At 48.2% G+C, this 21,489-nt stretch overlaps 1 protein-coding gene across 2 annotated transcripts in view; it reads right to left on the bottom strand.

Annotated features, from left to right (window-relative positions):
* Positions 1–397: 397 nt before the first annotated feature.
* Positions 398–21,489, bottom strand: part of LOC140385316 (regulator of G-protein signaling 22-like) — a 689,200-nt gene continuing 668,108 nt past the window's right edge. For both annotated transcript variants that reach the window (XM_072467373.1, XM_072467374.1), the window contains one exon: positions 398–1,806. In XM_072467373.1, the coding sequence (XP_072323474.1) occupies positions 1,564–1,806 (243 nt within the window). In that variant the 3' untranslated portion in view covers positions 398–1,563. The remainder of the gene's footprint in view (positions 1,807–21,489) is intronic.

Raw genomic sequence — 21,489 nt, forward strand, 5'->3', positions numbered from 1 at the left:
AATGCCCATGAATTGTAGAACTCCTCTGGCCTTCCCCTCAGTTCAAACTTAACCTTCTCAAGAGTCAAGAATTCCAACAGGTCCCCCCGCCACGCTAGGGCACAGGGTGGAGAGGCTGCTCTCCAACCCATCAGGATCCGCCTTCAGGCGATCAATGAGGTGAAGGCTACAATATCTGCCTCCGCACCCGTTTCCAACCCTGGCTGGTCCGACACCCCGAATATGGCCTCCCGGGGGCGCGGGTCCAGTTTCACGTGCACCACTTTAGAAATTATCCTAAAAACCTCCTTCCAGTAATCCTCTAGCTTGGGACAGGACCAAAATATATGAACCTGGTTAGCACCGCCCCCCCCCCCCCCCCCCCCCCCCCCCCCCCCCCCCACAACGTTCACACACATCTTCTACTCCCTCAAAGAATCGGCTCATCCTCGCCCTCGTGAGGTGTGCTCTATATACCACCTTCAGTTGTATCAGCCCCAACCTCGCGCACGAGGTGGAGGCATTAACTCTCTGGAGCACCTCACACCAGAACCCCTCCTCCATATCCTCTCCCAACTCTTCCTCCCACTTTGCTTTGATCCCTTCCAGCGGTGCCTTCTCCTCCTCCAAAATAGCTCCGTAGATCGCTGACACTACCCCCTTCTCCAGTCCCCCTGTCGTCAGCACCTCCTTCAGCAATGTGGAGGCCCTCCGGGAAGTTCTGTATCTCCTTTCCAGCAAAATCTCAAACCTTCATATATCTAAACATTTCCCCCTGCTCCAGCACATACTTTGCTTCCAGCTCCTTCAATCCTGCAAACCGACCCCTCAAAAACAAATCTTTTAATGTCCTAATCCCCTTCTCCTCCCATTTCCGAAAATTTCCATCCCACCTCCCTGGCTCAAATCTGTGGTTCCCCCGAATCGGCATTTCCCTTGACCCTGCCCCCAACCCGAAGTGTTGGCGGACCTGCCTCCAAATTTTCAATGAAGCTATTATTACCGGACTCTCCGAGTACTTTCCAGGGCTATCGGGAGCAGGGCAGTTGCTAGTGCTTTCAATCCTGACCCCCTCTGCACAAACTCTCCTCCATTCTGACCCACTGGGAATCAACCCCTCTTACCCAGCTCCGCACCTTCTCCACATTCGCTGCCCAGTAGTAATACATCAGGTTCGGAAGATCCAAACCCCTTGCCTGCCTTCCCCTCTGTAATAGCACCTTTCTAACTCTGGCCATCGTCCCTCCCCATATGAACGACGTAATCCTTCCTTCAATCTCTTTGGAGAGGGCACAGATATGAAGTGATTTGAAATAGAAGTACATGTGTGAGAAAATAAATGTTTGGATAGGCCAATAAATAATCATCTGCTACCAAGCCATTGAAATTCCCACATTCAAGTGTTTATAGTGTCAAGATCTTGCAAAGGAGATCATCTGCCTCCTCACAAAAAGGGTGTCTGCATTCACACATCGCCCTTATGTCTGGTTACAGAACAGATTACTTGTCTATTCTGTTAATCAGCTGTTTATGATACAGAGAGAGAAATTAACAAATACAGAACTGTACAAGATATTAAGTCGACTATTTTCTAGACACATTTAAAAAGATGTTCAGATACATGGACTGTACCTTTCTAAATCTTGACATGTCCATTTCAATCATGTGTATCCAAGGTACCAATAGCAAGACAAGAACATATTCTTCCACATGATCAAAAAGTTCTTCAAAAGGTGGCTCTAGTTTTCTATATAGCATCTTCCTGTTCTCTGTATCCAATTCAACATCAGCTGGAGCCCCTTCAGAAATGTATGTCGCAAAAATAAACTGAAACAAATGGACATGTTGTGTAAATTTGTTGCCAATTATGTAAATTTGTTGCCAATTTATAAATTAGAATGGGCTGGCTTCAGCGGTAGCTTAAAATCATAATCGACTGCTTTTACCCTATTCTTAACAAAGACCAATGCAGCACAGGAACAGGCCCTTCAGCCCTCCAAGCCTATACTGGTCATGATACCCTTGTGCCGTATCCCTCTATACCCATCCTATCCATGTATTTGTCAAGATGTATTTTGAACGTCATTACTGTGTCTGCTTCCACAATCCCCCCTGGCAACGCATTCCAGGCACTCACCACCCTCTGTCTAAAAAAACTTGCCTCGCACATCTTAAGCAATATAGACAACAATAATTCCAGTAATAATAACTACCTGAAAGAGTGGTAGGGATAGAAATCCTCATCACACATTTGTAAACATTCAGATATGCACTTGAAGTGTTTTTAATACACAGGGTTACAGACCAAGTGCTAGAAAGTAGAATTAGGCTGAATAACACTATTTTGGCTGACGTAAACATGGTGAACTGAATGGCCTCCTTCTGTGCCATAAATCTTTCTTTGTTTATATAGAACACTCAATGAATTAATCTCACCCATTGGCTAAGTGAGTAATGCACCAACTGTTTTGGTACTGAGTCACATAAATAAAAAGTCCTCGAGTTTGATTCCTAGCTTGTACTGAGTTCGCCTATCTCAACAAGGACAGAAATTGGGAGTTACAGGCGCAGATTGCATTGTGAAAATACAACGTCATGATGATATAGAGACCTAGCACATGGAAGGCACTAGTGTTAAATATTTCTGGGTACAAGGTGCTCAGAAAAGGTAGGAAAGAAAAGAAGGGGAGAGGGGTGGAGGTGTTGGTGAAGGAGAGCATTCCGGTGCTGGAGGAAGAAGATGTCCCAAAGGAGTCAAGGACAAAATCAATTTGGCTGGGGCTAAGGAACAAAAAGGGTACAATTACATGCCTTGGTGTAATCTATAGACTGCCAAATAGTGATAAGGCTATAGAAGAACAAATCTGCAGGGAAATTACAGAGAGATCCAACATTATAGTTTTAATGGGGTACTTTAATTACCCGAATGTAGACTGGGACAGTGTGAGTGTAAAGGGTAGAGAGGTGCAAAAGTTCTTAGATGGTGTCCAGGAAGGGATGCTGGGTTAAGGACATGGACAAGTAGGCAGCAGGCAGATCAAATAAAGCTACAGGAAAAGGTGTTGCAGACTTCAAACAAATTCACAGCTTGATGCGAATAATATAAGTAAAAGGCTATCTCCAGGCCACCAACACGATCAATAGAGCTGTCTTGTTAATCACAATCGTTTACATTTCGAGTCTGATGACTCTTTGTCACAGCTTTGACAAAGGGTCATCTGGACTCTAAACATTAGCTCTTTTCTCTCCCCACAGATGCTGCCAGACTTGCTGAGATTTTCCAGCATTTTCTCTTTCGTTTCAGATTCCAGCATCTGCAGTAATTTGCCTTAATCCAGGGTAAACTCTGTTAGTTTGCACTCAAACTCAGAGGGATTAGGACCGAAAAATAGCCCATAAGCCGTACCCGAAGTCCAATCGACTCCTGACCACCCTGTAGCCAGAGATGACTGACCGGAGTTCGCAGGTAGCAAAGTGTTCCATATAGGAGGAGAAAATTAGGGAATATATAAAGATACATAGGGATGGCCCCCATGGGCAGAATTTTGTAGGAATACAGAGACAGGTCCTGGAGCAATAGGACAAACCTATTGGAGGACCTGAATAAAATGCAGGGAAAGCGTGCACTGAAGTATGAGAAAGCGATTGCAGTAGTGTACTGCTTAGCGCAACTATTGGGAACCGAGGAGGTCCAAGCGACCGTTCGCATGCGACTAGCAGATAGAAAAGAGGAAGTACGGAAATCACAAGAGGTGATAGAAGCATTAAGAGGAATTAAAGCTTTCAAATGAAGCACATCAGGAGTGAAAGTAACAAATTCATGGAAGGAAGAAGTAGGGAATGAAGCAACGCATGGCAGGGAGAGGTAGGTAGAATAAAGAACGAATGGCAGAGAGACGCAGATAGAGGGAAAAGCGCCTGACAAGGAGAAGTCGAGAGGGAGATAGCAAAGCTGCAGGAGGAGATGACAAAATTAAAAGAGGGAGGGCAAAAGGCCGTGGCAAAATTAAAAGATGAGAGGCAGGAGGAGGTGAAGAAATTAAAAGAAGAACAGCAGACAGAGAAAAAAAGATTACAAAAGGAGCAGCAGGAGAGATTTGATCAAATGAGAGCTGAAAAAGACAGGGAGATTAGTGATCTAAAATTTTCAAACCAGGCTAACCTGGTCATTTAGGCAGTTTTCAAACTCAATATGAAAAAGCTTACCAAGGCACCCAACGGGTGGTAAGAGATGAAGCCGAGCAGGTCACCCGCTTAGAAGCGAAGTGCACCAACCTGCAGGCAGCATTAAAAGCGCTCCATCAGACCAGTCAGGAACAGCGACATGCGGCCGCTGACCATTCTAATTGCCAGCGCAAAATTAATAAATTAAAATCATTGCTCTCGGTCCAAGATGTTTTTATGTGTACCTTCGGGACAATTGAGTTAGGAGAGGAAGAGAAGGCAGATTGGGCAGATCTTCATAAAAGGGCAAACATGTACGTCATGAAGACCGAGAGTTGGGATTCCCCACCGCAACCCCCAGAAATAACCATACCGAACGTGCCACACTAACCACAGAGAAAGTTGTACCTGTTAAACCACTGGATTCACCCCCAGGGCCAATGCATCCAGTCACCACCAAGAGGAGGGTAGGGGATAGCCTAAGCCCGGCAATTACTTTTATAACTCCGCTTACAGTGACCCAACTGAGTGATGCCTGTAGTAAAATCACCACTTATGAGCCTACTGCAGACCCACACTGCTTCTTTGAGGAGATTAGACTGCAGAAAATAATGTATGGGCTCGACGAAAGGGAGGAAGTAAAGCACATAGTAATGTGCCTTAGTCCGTCAGTCACGTCAGAATTACCATCTCCCCAAAACGTGGGATGAGGAACTTTAGGGACGTGAAAGAGGTCATATTAACAGCAGTAGGATACAATAAGGGGGATCCCGTAGACAGTTTCAACAAATGTAGGCAAAGGAAAGGGGAACATCCGACCACCTTCGCGGGTTGGCTCTGGATTCATTTTCGAGGGGTGTATGGAGACTTAAAGTGTTCCTCATTAGATGACTCCGACTCCTCCAAATTGGCATGGATGTTAGTATCCCACACTACCGAGCAGGCAAAAAGGCTTGCATAAATTCTCACCCCGCCAACCTTACACACAATGAAGCATGGGTTCTTCAGAGCTCATCCAGAGTTTGGGGACAGTCAGTTCAGGAACATCCACCAGCAATTACTGATAAAGAGGCAACTAATGGGAACCGGATTTGTAGTCCAGCAACTGAGGTAGCCGATGTTCAGGACGTCAAAGCATGTAGTGAGGCAGTGGGGTAGATAACACTGACAAAGGAGAGTACTTGCAGGCACGGAGATGGGTTGAAATGTGTATACTTCAACGCAAGAAGCATGAGGAATAAGGTGGGTGAACTTAAGGCATGGATCGGTACTTGGGACTACGATGTTGTGGCCATCACGGAAACTTGGATAGAAGAGGGGCAGAAATGGTGGTCATAGATCATAGAATTTACAGTGCAGAAGGAGGCCATTTGGCCCATCGAGTCTGCACCGACTATTTGAAAGAGCACCCTACCCAAGCCCACATCTCCACCCTATCCCCATAACCCAGTAACCCAACCCAACACTAAGGGCAATTTTGGACACTAAGGGCAATTTAACATGGCCAATCCACCTAATCTGCACATCTTTGGACGGTGGGAGGAAACCGGAGTACTTGGAGGAAACCCATGTAGACACGGGGAGAACGTGCAGACTTCGCACAGACAGTGACCCAAGCCGGGAATCAAACTGGGGACCCTGGAGCTGTGCAGCAATTCTGCTAACCACAATGCTACCGTGCTGCCTTTGTTGGAGGTTCCTGGTTTGATATGTTTCAATAAGATTAGGGAGGGTGGTAAAAGAGGTGGGGGGTGGCATTGTTGATTAGAGATAGGATAACAGCTGCAGAAAGGCAGTTCGAGGAGGATCTGCCGACTGAGGTAGTATAGGTTGAAGTCAGAAATAGGAAAGGAGCAGTCACCTTGTTGGGAGTTTTCTACAAGCCCCCCAATAGCAGCAGAGATGTGGAGGAACAGATTGGGAAACAGATTTTGGAAAGGTGCAGAAGTCACAGGGTAGTAGTCATGGGTGACTTCAACTTCCCAAATAATGAGTGAAAACTCTTCAGATCAAATAGTTTGGGTGGAGTGGTATTTGTGCAGTGTGTCCAGGAAGCTTTTCTAACACAGTGTGTACATTGTCCGACCAGAGGGGAGGCCATATTGGAACTGGTACTTGGTAATGAACCAGGACAGTTAGTGGGGGAGCATTTTGGAGATCGTGACCACAATTCTGTGACTTTCACTTTAGTAATGGAGAGGGATAGGTGCGTGCAACAAGGCAAGGTTTACAATTGGGGAAGGGTAAATACGATGCTGTCAGGCAAGAACTGAAGTGCATAAGTTGGGAACATAGGCTGTCAGGGAAGGACACAATTGAAATGTGGAACTTGTTCATGGAACAGATGCTACGAGTCCTTGATATGCATGTCCCTGTCAGGCAGGGAAGAGATGGTCGAGTGAGGGAACCATGGTTGACAAGTGAGGTTGAATGTCTTGTTAAGAGGAAGAAGGAGACTTATGTAAGGCTGAGGAAACAAGGTTCAGACAGGGCGCTGGAGGGATACAAGATAGCCAGGAGGGAACTGAAGAAAGGGATTAGGAGAGCTAAGAGAGAGCATGAAAAATCTTTGGCAGGGAGGATCAAGGAAAACCACAAGGCCTTTTACACATCCGTTGAGAAATGAGAATGACTAGAGCGAGGTTAGGTCCGATCAAGGACAGTAACGGGAGATTGTGAATTGAGTCTGAAGAGATAGGGGAGGTCTTGAACGAGTACTTTTCTTCAGTATTTACGAATGAGAGGGGCCATATTGTTGGAGAGGACAGTGTGAAACAGACTGGTAAGCTCGAGGAGATACTTGTTAGGAAGGAAGATGTGTTGGGCATTTTGAAAAATTTCAGGATAGTCAAGTCCCCTGGGCCTGACAGGATTTATCCAAGGATTCTATGGGAAGCAAGAGATGAAATTGCAGAGCCGTTGCCAACGATCTTTTCATCCTCACTGTCAACAGGGGTAGTACCAGGGGATTGGAGAGTGGCGAATGTCGTGCCCCTGTTCAAAAAAGAGATTAGGGATAACCCTGGGAATTACAGACCAGTTAGTCTTCCTTCGGTGGTAGGCAAAGTAATGGAAAGGGTACTGAGGGATAGGATTTCTGAGCATCTGGAAAGACACTGCTTGATTAGAGATAGTCAGCACGGATTTGTGAGGGGTAGGTCTTGCCTCACAAGGCTTATTGAATTCTTTGAGGAGGTGACCAAGCACGTGGATGAAGGTAAAGCTGTAGATGTAGTCTACATGGATTTTAGTAAGGCATTTGATAAGGTTCCCCATGGCAGACTTATGCAGAAAGTAAGGGGGCATGGGATAGTGGGAAATTTGGCCAGTTGGATAATGAACTGGCTAACCGATAGAAGTTAGAGTGGTGGTGGATGGCAAATATTGAGCCTGGAGCCAAGTTACCAGTGGCGTACCGCAGGGATCAGTTCTGGGTCCTCTGCTGTTTGTCATTTCATTAATGACTTAGATGAGGGAGTTGAAGGGTGGGTCAATAAATTTGCAGACGATACGAAGATTGGTGGAGTTGTGGGTAGTAAGGAGGGCTGTTGTCGGCTGCAAAGAGACATAGATAGGATGCAGAGCTGGGCTGAGAAGTGGCAGATGGAGTTTAACCCTGAAAACCCTTGTCTCCTTTGGTTTTATAAAAAAGAAATGGGGGGGGGGGGGGGGGGGGCGTCACGTGTCGTGACAATATAAATGCAAATATTAAGCATGCGATAACAACAGAAACTATGCTTCATTTCCTCAGGATGCCACCGGTTCCAGAACCAAGACGAGATGGAACCTTGGGCGGAATTTTGTGATCCTGTCGCGTTTCTCGACGGTGTCAACACGGCCTCAGGATCAGCAATTCTCAGGATTCTCAAGATGGTGCCGGAGCGAGGCGACTCTCTGCAAGTTCTCCCAAACATATCCACTTTTTCTTCCCATGTACGTAATGATCTGTTGAGCTGCTCGCAGAAAAATACTTTTCACTGTACCTCGGTACACGTGACAATAAACAAATCCAATCTAATCCTATGGGCCAGCACGGCACTGGAGCGGTTCATGCCATTCCAGCTGCTGATCCCGGCGTCAACTGGGCGCCACGGGATCCGCGCATGCGCAGTGGCACCGGCACCAACGCGTGCATCCGCAGTGGCTCCCTTCAACGCACCTGCCTCGACGCAACATGGCGCAGGGCTACAGGAGCTGGCGCTGCAGAAAGGAGGCCCCCAGCCAGAGAGGCCGTCCCGCCGATTGGTGGTTCCCGATCGCAGGCCAGGCCACATCGGAGCCCCCCCCCCCCTGGGGCTGGACCCTCCTCCCCCTGCACAGGCCGCCCCGACCCTTCCACGTCGAGTTCCCGCCGGCTGAGAGCAGGTGCGGACGTCGCCGGCGGGACTCGGCTTTTTTTACGACGAGAATCGGCGGGGGGGGCCGCGTAGAGCAGCCCCCGACCAGCGGCGCACCAACTATGCAGAGCGGAGAATTGGCACCGATTCTCTGCTCTGCGGCGAATCGCGTGCCGGCGTCGGGGTGGCTGTGGCGCAATTCGCGCTGGTCGCAGGGATTCTCCGGCCCGGCCCCGGGCTGAGAGAATCCCGCCCCTTACATCAACATCGGTCTACTTTTCATCGGATTCACCGAACTCAGCACTCAGGACACTCCAAATCAGATGAACTTTTTATATCCGGGTTATTTATGGTTTTCTGCGCCTGACGCATGGGAATGTGAGGGTTGTGTACTTTGGATACACCCCAATAAAAGTATCATGTTTGGGTGTAAGAATCAGAGGCTTATTTACAAAAAGCCAAACAGAAGCTCAGTCGAATGCTACCTGAGCGTCATCATAAAAGGGGATTGGTGGGGTTTTTCAAATATTGGGTGTCCCGCAATTGGATGTTTAGCTAATAGCCCCGAGAAAGGATTGGAACTTGGGCAGATGTGCCCTGGGACATTGATTGAGGGTAATGTTGCCCTATATGAGATCAGGAGAGGACCAAAGCCAGCACCAGACCCAACACACATTGCGACATTACCAACAGCACATTTTGTATTAAACCAGACATACCAGGCAGGGTGGGTCTCATACAATTAATTTACAGAAAAAAGACAGGGCAGACGTAAACTCTACTGATGAGCTCCAGCAGCACCTGGGGATCTATTATGAGGAATATGATACAAAATAAAAAAACCCTGCCAGAACTAAACCAAATTCGGCTGAAATCGGCTACTGCCCACAGAACCTTCGCCAAAATAGTCCAGCAAACCCAGGACATACAAAGGCAAATTGCAGAAATTAAAGCCACCAACTAACTGGTGGGATGATTTTTGGAACTGGGGCTCAACTATACAAATACATCCATTCATTCGACTCATCTCACATTTGGCTATCATCCTGATCCTGCTCATGTTAGTGTACCTCATTATCCTTACAGTCAAATTTCGCCGATGGCAAGCGAAAGTCACTCAAGGGCAGGATATGAGACTCATGCTTGCAGCATGGGCTCCTTTGATGACACCATCTTAAGAATCTTTGGGACTTTCATGTAGTTTTGCACTCTTTGTACCCATCGTACCTGCTGAAATGGTTTCTCATAATTCCGTGATTTTATATTACATTGTAATAAGCTGTGTTGTAATTTGTAAGTTTACTTTTCATTAATGTACCTGCATTTTTTGTCGCTTATTAGCTGTATAGGTAATGTTATTTTTATTTTGTAAAAAGGTTAGGGTATTGGGTAGTTGTACCAAGACGACTTGACAAGTAACTGGGGATGCTGAACAGTTATTGACCTTGAGTCTGTGATCCACCACGCTTCGCGTCCAGGATCAAGATGAGGGATATGTGGCCAGCTAAAATGGTGACCAGCAAGGGATATTGGGAAAAGTGGTCAAGGGTATGGACAAGCAGGCAGCAGGCAGATCAAATAAAGCTACAGGAAAAGGCTTTGCAGACTTCAAACAAATTCACAGCTTGATGCGAATAATATAAGTAAAGGGCTCTCTCCAGGCCACCAGCAGGATCAATAGAGCTGTCTTGTTAATCACAATTGTTTACCAGACACAGCGGCACCTAACTTCCTTATTTGGAAGGGCCTACATGTTTCCACACCTTCAAGTATAGCCTCTGAGTGCTCACCCCAAAATTGATGTGGCAGCCCCTGATTGGACTTTATCGATCAGGCTGATTGAGCCCTGATCAAGACTGACAAATGACCCAGAGACCGCCCACCAAGAGTCACGAAATTCAAACAGCATAAGAGTTACTGCACGGACTCATTCTTTCTCTTGAGCAACGGTAACGCACAACGGTGACTTCCACCGGCCGACGAAGGAGACCATCCAGACTACCAACAGAAGGAAAACCAATGCCAGAAGAGAACCAGATTGATAACCAACAACAAGACCAAAATTACAGATAGAACATAGAACGATACAGCGCAGTACAGGCCCTTCGGCCCACAATGTTGCACCGACATGGGAAGTCAAAAAACAAAAGCCATCTAACCTACACTATGCCATTATCATCCATATGTTTATCCAATAAACTTTTAAATGCCCTCAATGTTGGCGAGTTCACTACTGTTGCAGGTAGGGCATTCCACGGCCTCACCACTCTTTGCGTAAAGAACCTACCTCTGACCTCTGTCCTATATCTATTACCCCTCAGTTTAAGGCTATGTCCCCTCGTGCTAGCCATTTCCATCGGCGGGAGAAGGCTCTCACTGTCCACCCTATCTAACCCCCTGATCATTTTGTATGCCTCTATTAAGTCTCCTTCTTCTCTCCAACGAAAACAACCTCAAGTCCATCAGCGTTTCCTCATAAGATTTTCCCTCCATACCAGGCAACATCCTGGTAAATCTCCTCTGCACCCGCTCCAAAGCTTCCACGTCCTTCCTATAATGCGGTTACCAGAACTGTACGCAATACTCCAAATGCGGCCGTACCAGAGTTTTGTACAGCTGCAACATGACCTCATGACTCCGGAACTCAATCCCTCCACCAATAAAGGCCAACACTCCATAGGCCTTCTTCACAACCCTATCAACCTGGGTGGCAACTTTCAGGGATCTATGTACATGGACACCTAGATCCCTCTGCTCATCCACACTTCCAAGAACTTTACCATTAGCCAAATATTCCGCATTCCTGTTATTCCTTCCAAAGTGAATCACCTCACACTTCTCTACATTAAACTCCATTTGCCACCTCTCAGCCTAGCTCTGCAGCTTATCTATGTCCCTCTGTAACCTGCTACATCCTTCCGCACTGTCGACAACACCACCGACTTTAGTGTCGTCTGCAAATTTACTCACCCACCCTTCTGCGCCCTCCTCTAGGTCATTGATAAAAATGACAAACAGTAACGGCCCCAGAACCGATCCTTGTGGTACGCCACTTGTAACTGAACTCCATTCTGAACATTTCCCATCAACCACCACCCTGTCTTCTTTCAGCTAGCCAATTTCTGATCCACATCTCTAAATCACCCTCAATCCCCAGCCTCCGTATTTTCTGCAATAGCCTACTGTGGGGAACCTTATCAAACGCTTTGCTGAAATCCATATACACCACATCAACTGCTCTACCCTCGTCTACCTGTTCAGTCACCTTCTCAAAGAACTCGATAAGGTTTGTGAGGCATGACCTACCCTTCACAAAGCCATGCTGACTATCCCTAATCATATTATTCCTATCTAGATGATTATAAATCTTGTCTCTTATAATCCCCTCCAAGACTTTACCCACAACAGACGTGAGGCTCACCGGTCTATAGTTGCTGGGGTTGTCTCTACTCCCCTTCTTGAACAAAGGGACCACATTTGCTATCCTCCAGTCCTCTGGCACTATTCCTGTAGCCAATGATGACATAAAAATCAAAGCCAAAGGCCCAGCAATCTCTTCCCTGGCTTCCCAGAGAATCCTAGGATTAAATCCCATCAGGCCCCGGGGACTTATCTATTTTCAGCCTGTCCAGAATTGCCAACACCTCTTCCCTATGTACCTCAATGCCATCTATTCTAATAGCCTGGGTCTCAGCATTCTCCTCCACAACATTATCTTTTTTCTGAGTGAATACTGACAAAAAATATTCATTTAGTATCTCCCCTATCCCTTCAGACTCCACACACAACTTCCCATCCCTGTCCTTGACTGGCCCTACTCTTACCCTAGTCATTCTTTTATTCCTGACATACCTATAGAAAGCTTTTGGGTTTTCCTTGAACCTACCTGCCAAATGCTTCTCATGTCCCCTCCTTGCTCGTCTTAGCTCTCTCTTTAGATCCTTCCTCGCTACCTTATAACTATCAAGCACCCCAACTGAAACTTCACTCCTCATTTTCACATAGGCCTCCTTCTTCCTCTTAACAAGAGATTCCACTTCTTTGGTAAACCACGGTTCCCTCGCTCGACGCCTTCCTCCCTGCCTGACCAGTACGTACTTATCAAGAACACGCAGTAGCTATTCCTTAAACCAGCTCCACATATCCAGTGTGCCCAACACTTGCAGCCTACTTCTCCAACCTATCCCCCCCAAGTCATGTCTAAAGGCATCATAATTGCCGTTCCCCCAGCTATAACTCTTGCCCTGCGGGGTATACTTATCCCTTTCCATCACTAACGTAAACGTCACCGAATTGTGGTCACTGTCCCCAAAGTGCTCACCTACCTCCAAATCTAACACCTGGCCTGGTTCATTACCCAAAACCAAATCCAATGTGGCCTCTCCTCTTGTTGGCCGGTCAACATATTGTGTCAGGAAAGCACACATTGTACAAAAAACGATCCATCTAATGTACTCGAACTATATCTTTTCCAGTCAATATTTGGAAAGTTAAAGTCTCCCATAATAACTACCCTGTTACTTTCGCTCTTATCCAGAATCATCTTCGCCATCCTTTCCTCTACATCCCTAGAACTATTTGGAGGGCTATAGAAAACTCCCAACAGGGTGACCTCTCCTTTCCTGTTTCTAACCGCAGCCCATACTACCTCGGAAGAAGAGTCCGATCTAGCTTCCTCTCCGCCACCGTAATACTGTTTTTGACTAGTAGCGCCACACCTCCCCCTCTTTTGCCTCCTTCTCTGAGCTTACTAAAACACCTAAACCCCGGAACCTGCAACAACCATTCCTGTCCCTGCTTTATCCATGTCTCCAAAATGGCCACAACATCGAAGTCCCAGGTACCAGCCCATGCTGCCAGTTCCCCTACCTTATTTCGTATACTCGTGGCATTGAAGTAGACACACTTCAAACCACCTACCTGAACACTGGCCCCCTCCTGCGAAGTCAATTCTGTGCTCCTGACCTCTATACTCTCAATCTCTCGTACCCTAAAACTACAATCCAGGTTCCCATGCCCCTGCTGTATTAGTTTAAACCCCCCCCAAAGAGCACTAACAAATCTCCCCCCCAGGATATTTGTGCCCCTCAGGTTCAGATGTAGACCATCCTGTCTGCAGAGGTCCCACCTTCCCCAGAAAGAGCCCCAGTTATCCAGAAATCTGAATCCCTCCCGCCTGCACCATCCCTGTAGCCACGTGTTTAATTGCTCTCTCTCCCTATTCCTCATCTCATTATCACGTGGCACGGGCAACAACCCAGAGATAACAACTCTGTTTGTTCTCGTTCTGAGCTTCCATCCTAGCTCCCTGAAAGCCTGCCTGACATCCTTGTCCCCTTTCCTACCTATGTCGTTAGTGCCAATGTGGACCACGACTTGGGGCTGCTCCCCCTCCCCTTAAGGACCCGGAAAACACGATCCGAGGCATCATGTACCCTTGCACCTGGGAGGCAACATACCAGGGCAGCACGGTAGCCTTGTGGATAGCACAATTGCTTCACAGCTCCAGGGTCCCAGGTTCGATTCCGGCTTGGGTCACTGTCTGTGTGGAGTCTGCACATCCTCCCCGTGTGTGCGTGGGTTTCCTCCGGGTGCTCTGGTTTCCTCCCACAGTCCAAAGATGTGCAGGTTAGGTGGATTGGCCATGATAAATTGCCCTTAGTGTCCAAAATTGCCCTTAGTGTTGGGTGGGGTTACTGGGTTATGGGGATAGGGTGGAAGTGTTGACCTTGGGTAGGGTGCTCTTTCCAAGAGCCGGTGCAGACTCGATGGGCCGAATGGCCTCCTTCTGCACTGTAAATTCTATGAATCTATGAAACCAAACGTGAGTCTCTCTCGCTCCCACAAAATCTCCTATCTGTGCCCCTGACTTTCGAGTCCCCAATTACTAATGCTCTGCTCCTCTCCCCCCTTCCCTTCTGAGCAACAGGGACAGACTCCGTGCCAGAGGCCCGTACCCCATGGCTTCCCCCCCCCACAAGTATCCAAAGCGGTATACTTGTTACTCAGGGGAACGACCGCAGGGGATCTCTGCACTGACTGCTTCTTCCCAGTCCCTCTTACAGTTACCCATCTATCTCCAATCTTTGGTGTAACTAATTCCCTGAAGCTGCTATCTATGACCCCCTCTGCCTCCCGAATGATCCGAAGTTCATCCAACTCCAGCTCCAGTTCCCTAACTCGGTCTTGGAGGAGCTGGAGTTGGCTGCACTTCCTGCAGGTAAAATCAGCAGGGACACTAACGGCATCCCTCACCTCAAACATCCTGCAGGAGGAACATTGCACTACCTTCCCTGCCATCCCTCTAACCTCCAACCAAGATCTGGTTAATAAATAAATAAATTTTAAAAATATAATAATATGGCACTTACCTCACACCAATGGGTCTTATTATTAGGTTAGAGAAGGAGGGTGGGTGGGAGACACTACACGTGTAGTGTCTCGGGTTTCCTCTCCACCAGAATTTATTGGTTTTGGGGGGGGGGGGGCCTTCCCAGAAGTCCGCGGTCAAACTTCCGGTTCCCGCCTTAGATTTAAAAAAATAAAAAATAAAACAGAAAAGAACAGAAACGGGACCAGGTAAGTGTTTTTAAAGTAAAAACTTACCTCCCAGAAGTCCCTTGCGCACCGCTCCCGCCGAAATCCAAAGTGCTGCTCCTGCAAAGGTAAGGGTTTTTAAAGTAAAAACTTACCTCCCAGAAGTCCCTTGCGCACCGCTCCCGCCGAAATCCAAAGTGCTGCTCCTGCAAAGGTAAGGGTTTTTAAAGTAAAAACTTACCTCCCAGAAGTCCCTTGCGCACCGCTCCCGCCGAAATCCAAAGTGCTGCTCCTGCAAAGGTAAGTGTTTTTAAAGTAGAAACTTACCTCCCAGAAGTCCCTTGCGCACCGCTCCCGACGAAATCCAAAGTGCTGGTCCTGCAAAGGTAAGGGTTTTTAAAGTAAAAACTTACCTCCCAAAGTCCCTTGCGCACCGCTCCCGCCAAAATCCTAAGTGCTGCTCCTGCAAAGGTAAGGGTTTTTAAAGTAAAAACTTATCTCCCAGAAGTCCCTTGCGCACCACTCCCGCCGAAATCCAAAGATAATAGGCCTGTATCTGCCTAATGCTCGTCAACCACTGCCAAGTTAAGTTAAGATCTTGGAACTATTGCGGTATAATGTAATCTATGATTGTCAGTGTCTGATTGAATATCCATAACCATTGTGTGCACGTGAATAAATATTGTTCTGTTTTATAAACTGAGTCTCAGTCATTTGTCCACCGTATACGAGTTAAGACACACTGTGGTTTAAAAAGGGCAACAATTCAGTCAAACAGGAAAGGATGCATTGTGGGTCCTGGTTCTTGGAAATGAGCTCCAAGTAGATCAACTGTCATGTAGGAGAGAATGAACATTGTATTGTAGGGATTAAGATGACGATAAAAAAGGAAAATAGGCAATTGTGAGTAAAAATAATTAACTGGTGTGGAGCTTGTGGTAAGAACAGAGCTAAGTCATTTAGACTGGAATAAAAGGTTGGTGTGAAAAGCTGTAGCTGAACAATGGGCTATCATCAAAGCAGAAATTGTCCGGATAGGGGTAAGGTACATTCCATTCAAAATGAAACGTAGGGCAAACAAATCTGAAGTTCCCTAAGTGAAAAAGGAGATAGAAAATAAGATAAATAAGAAAAAGTGTGCTTATGACTGGTGTTAGATACAAAATATAGTTGACAACCAAAAGGAATACAGAAGGTAAGGCTGGCAGCCAACATAAAGGGGAATCCCAAAGCTTTCAATAAGATTATCAATTGTAAACGGGTGGTAAATATTGAGGAATAGGGCCATTTGGGGACCTAGAAGGAGATTTATAGGTGGAGGCAGGAGGCATGGCGGAGATATTAAATGAATACTTTGCATCCGTCTTGGGTAGCACCGAAGGAGGTAAGTGCTACCAATGGTGACATGTCAAGGAAACTCTGTCCCTAGAAGGGTTCAAAATTGATAAGGAGGAAACTTTGAACAGACGGTCAGTACTGATAAGGCACCGTGACCGGATGAGATGCATCTAACAATATTGAAGGAATTGAGGATGAAAATTGCGGGGGGCGCTGGTCATAATCTTTCAGTCTTCTCTAGATACAGGGGAGGGGAGGTGCCTGAGGACTGGAGAATTGCAAATGTTACACCCTTCTTCAAAAATATTGGATGGATAGCCCCAGCAGTTACAGGCCAGTCCGTTTAACATCAGTAGTGGACAAGCATTTGGAAACAAGAATTCAGGATAGAATTAGTCGAAAAACGCTGGTTGATTTACAAGAGCCAGCCTGGATTTCTAAAGGGGAATCATGGGCTGCATTCTCCAGTAGCCGACGGCAAAAACGTGAATCACGATCGGGCGGAGAATAGGTTCCAACGCTGAAATCGAGCCAGATGCCAGTTTCACGCCAAATCGGGATTCTCCGCCCCCCTAAAAACAACGAAATTGCGGTGCCCTGGCGTGCTGGCAGCGGCGGCAGAGAGAGGAGGTAGGAAGTTGCGTGGGGTGACTGCGGGCTTCCGGCTCGGACACCGGCCGAGTTTCCTGGGGTAGGGGGGGCCCTGCCAGGGCCGGGAAGGAGAAGGGGGGACACGCCGAGCAGCGTAGGAGCCCCCCAACAGGACAGGGGCGGTGTCCAGGTACAGACTTCCATTATGGCGACCATCTTGCTGGCCACCCACCCCGGCCCCTGGGTGCACGTAGTGACAACGGCCGTATGGATTGCCCCCCCTGGCTAACCCACCCAACTGGCAGCCCATAAGGCATAGGTGCAGAATTAGGCCACTCGGCCCATCGAGTCTGCTCTGCCATTCAATCATGGCTGATATTTTTCTCACCCCCATTCTTCTTCCTTCGCCCCATAACCGTCCAGGACCACCCCAAGGTCAGTGCCATCTAACAGTGCCCCTGGCAGCAGGGACGGGTGCCAGGACCGGGGGCACCGATGTGGCTGGGGTGCAGGATTGGGGGAAAGCGTCATTGGGGCATTCGGTGATAACCGGGGCCACCGTACAGCCCATTGTACCTGGTTGGGCACATGTATGCGCCATGATAACATGTTTGCCTTTCACCCCCTGCAGAAAATAATGGCTTTTGGTCATCAATCTGCGATGCTGGCTGCCATGGTAATGGCCGCTGCCCTGCATGAAGCCTAATGGCAGCATGAGAGGGGGCTGCTCAGAGTGGAGGAGGAGGCTGCAGCAGAGAAGCGGGCCGCAGAGGGGCAGACTGGAGGGCGGCCGCCCAACAGTCCCAGCAGGGTGGGGAGGAGGAGGAGTTGCCAACGAGTCACCGGATGAGGCCACGCATGTACCTCAACCGCATATCTTTTGAGGACCTTCCAGACCGGGCATGCAGGAGACTGAAATTGAGCAGGGAGACTGTGACACATCTGCCAGATAATGGCACACCTGCACCGCATGGGTATGGGACACACACACACGTTCCTGGTGGCCGTCAAGGCGACGGTCACGCCGAACTTTAATGCGACGGGGTCGTTCCAGTCGCCGAGTGGGGACCTGTCCGGCATCTTCCAGGCATCGGCGCACAGGTGCATTTGCGCCGTAAATGACGCCTTGTATGCCCAGGCGGAGCAGTACATCGGCTACCTTGTGCACTGCCCCCACCCGGATGCCCAGGCAGCAGGGTTCACTACCGTCGCCAGGATGCCCTGGATCCATGGGGTGATAGATGGGATGCAGGTCGCCCTATGGCCACCGGCAGATAACTGGCCGCTGTTCACAAACAGGAAGGGGTACCATTCGATGAACATTCAGATGGTGTGCAATCATCGGATGAACACGGGACATCCTGAAGGGGGAAGGTAAACAGCCAGAGGTCGTAGTACACATAGGTACGAACGACAGTCCGGACTCTTTGCGTAAAGAACCTACCTCTGACCTCTATCCTATATCTATTACCCCTCAGTTTAAAGCTATGTCCCCTCGTGCCAGCCATTTTCATCCGCGGTAGAAGGCTCTCACTGTCCACCCTATCCAACCCCCTGATCATTTTGTATGCCTCTATTAAGTCTCCTCTTAACCTTCTTCTCTCCAACGAAAACAACCTCAAGTTCATCAGCCTTTCCTCATAAGATTTTCCCTCCATACCAGGCAACATCCTGGTAAATCTCCTCTGCACCCGCTCCAAAGCCTCCACGTCCTTCTTATAATGCGGTGACCAGAACTGTACGGAATACTCCAAATGCGGCCGTACCAGAGTTCTGTACAGCTGCAACATGACCTCCTGACTCCGGAACTCAATCCCTCTACCAATAAAGGCCAACACTCCATAGGCCTTCTTCACCACCCTATCAACCTGGGTGGCAACTTTCAGGGATCTATGTACATGGACACCTAGATCCCTCTGCTCATCCACACTTTCAAGAACTTTTCCATTAGCCAAATATTCCACATTCCTGTTATTCCTTCCAAAGTGAATCACCTCACACTTCTCTACATTAAACTCCATTTGCCACCTCTCAGCCCAGCTCTGCAGCTTATCTATATCCCTCTGTAACCTGCTACTTCCTTCCACACTATCGACAACACCACCGACTTTAGTATCGTCTGCAAATTTACTCACCCACCCTTCTGCGCCTTCCTCTAGGTCATTGATAAAAATGACAAACAGCAACGGCCCCAGAACAGATCCTTGTGGTACTCCACTTGTGACTGAACTCCATTCTGAACATTCAGGACTGAGGGTGTTGTACCTAAATGCGTGCAGTATATGGAACAAGGTAAATGAGATTGTTGCGCACATTGAAATTGGCCGGTAAGATGTTGTGGGCATCACAGAGAAGTGGCTGCAAGGGGATCAGGGCTGAGATCTAAATATCCAAGGATATATGTCCAATCGAAAGGACAGGCAGATGAGCAAAGGGGGCGGGGTTGCATTGTTAGTAAGGAATGAAGTTAAACCGATAGCAAGGAGCGATGTAGGATCAGAAGGCATAGAATCTCTGTGGGTAGAATTGAGGAATCGCAAAGGTAAAATCTCCCTGATGGGAATTATGTACAGGCCCCCTAGCAGTAGTCAGGAGATGGGGCAGAAAATAAATCAGGAGATAGAAAAGGCATGTAAAAAAGGCAATATTACAATCATCATGGGGGACTTCAATAAGCAGGTGGACTGGGAAAATCAAGTTGGTAGTGGATCCCAAGAAAAGGAATTTGTGGAATGCCAAGGAGATGTTTTTTTGGAGCAGCTTGTGAGAGAGCATAGTCGGGAACAGGCAATTCTGGATTTAGTGATGTGTAATGAGGCAGACTTTATTTGGGAACTTAAGGTGAAGGAGCCCTTGGGGAGCAGTAACCACAATAGGATCGAATTTACCCTGCGGTTTGAGAGGGAGAAGCTGCAATCAGAGGTAATTGTATTACAATTAAATAAGGGAGGAGCTGGCCAGAGTTGATTGGAAAAGGAGCTTAGCAGGGAAGACAGTGGAACAGTGTTTGGGGGTTATGAGGGAGGCACAACAGAAATTCATTCCAAGGAGGAAGAAACATGGTAAGGGGAGGACAAGGCATCCATGACTGACAAGGAAAGTCAAGGACAGCATAAAAGCGAAAGAAAAAGCATACAGAGTGGCGAAGCTTAGTGGGAGGTCAAAAGATTGGGAAGCTTTTAAAAGCGAGCAGAGGACAATTACAAAAGCAAGAAGGGGGGAGAAGGTGAAGATAGGACGTGTTTATTTCAATATATAAAAGGTAAGAGAGAGGCAAAAATAGACATTGGACCACTGGAAAATGTGGATGGAAAAGTAATAGGAAACAAAGAAATGGCAGATGAACTGAATAGTTACTGTGCATCAGTCTTCTTGGTGGAAGACACCAGTGGGATGCCAGAGCTCCAGGAGGCAGAGGTCAGTGCAGCGACCATTACGAAAGGAGAAGGTTTTTGGGGAAATCAAAAGATCTGAAGGTGGATAAATCACCTGGACCAGATGGACTACACCCCAGGGATCGAAAAGAGATAGCTGAGGAGATTGTGGAGGCATTGGTGATGATCTTTCAAGAATCACAGGAGGCAGGAAGGGTCCCAGAGGACTGGAAAGTAGCTAATGTAACACCACCGTTTAAGAAAGGAGGGAGGCAGAAGACAGGAGATCATAGGCCGGTTAGCCTGACTTTGGTCATTGGTAAAACTTGAGTCCATTGCATTCAGGGGGCTAGGCTGGCGCCGGAGGGGATGGCGCCGCGTCAACCAGCGCCAAAGGGCAGGTGCGAGTTGGTGCATGCGTAGAACCACTGGCGTGTTCCTGCGCATGCGCAGGGGGGGCGGTTCTTCTCCGCACCGGCCATGGCGGAGCCCTACAGAGGCCGGCACGGAAGGAATGAGTGCCCCCACGGTACAGGCCTCCCACAAATCGGTGGGCCCCGATCGCGGGCAAGGCCACCGTGGGGGCCCACCCCGGGGCCAGATCCCCCCCCCCCCCGCCCCGCCCCCCGAGGACTCCACTAGACGGCCTACCAGCCAGGTTCCGCCAGGAACTGGGGGCCGCTCGGCCCATCGGGGCCCGGAGAATTGCTGGGGGGGGGCGCTGCCAACGGCCCCCGACCGGCGTGGCGTAAACCTCGCCCCCGCCCGAAATCCGGCGCTGGAGAATACAGCAGCCGGCGTCGGAGTGGTGGGGTGGGATTCACGCCGACCCCTGGGGAGTCTCCAAACTGGCGGGCGGTCGGAGAATCCCGCCCGAGATTGCAAAGTACATGGAAGTGCATGATCAACTAGGGCTGAGTCAGCATGACTTCGTCAAGGGGAGGTCACGTCTGACAAATCTGTTAAGAGTTCTTTGAGGAAGTGACAAGGAAGTAAGACAAAGGAAAACCAGTGAACATGATTTATTTAGATTTCCAGAAGGCCTTTGACAAGGTGCCTCATAGAAGACTGTTAAATAAATTAAGAGACCATGGTGTTCCTGGTAAGACCCTGGCATGGATAGACGATTGGCTGACTGACAGAAGGCAGAGTGGGGTTAAAGTGGTCTT

Source organism: Scyliorhinus torazame, chromosome 11, assembly GCF_047496885.1.
Source record: "Scyliorhinus torazame isolate Kashiwa2021f chromosome 11, sScyTor2.1, whole genome shotgun sequence".
NCBI lineage: Eukaryota > Metazoa > Chordata > Chondrichthyes > Carcharhiniformes > Scyliorhinidae > Scyliorhinus > Scyliorhinus torazame.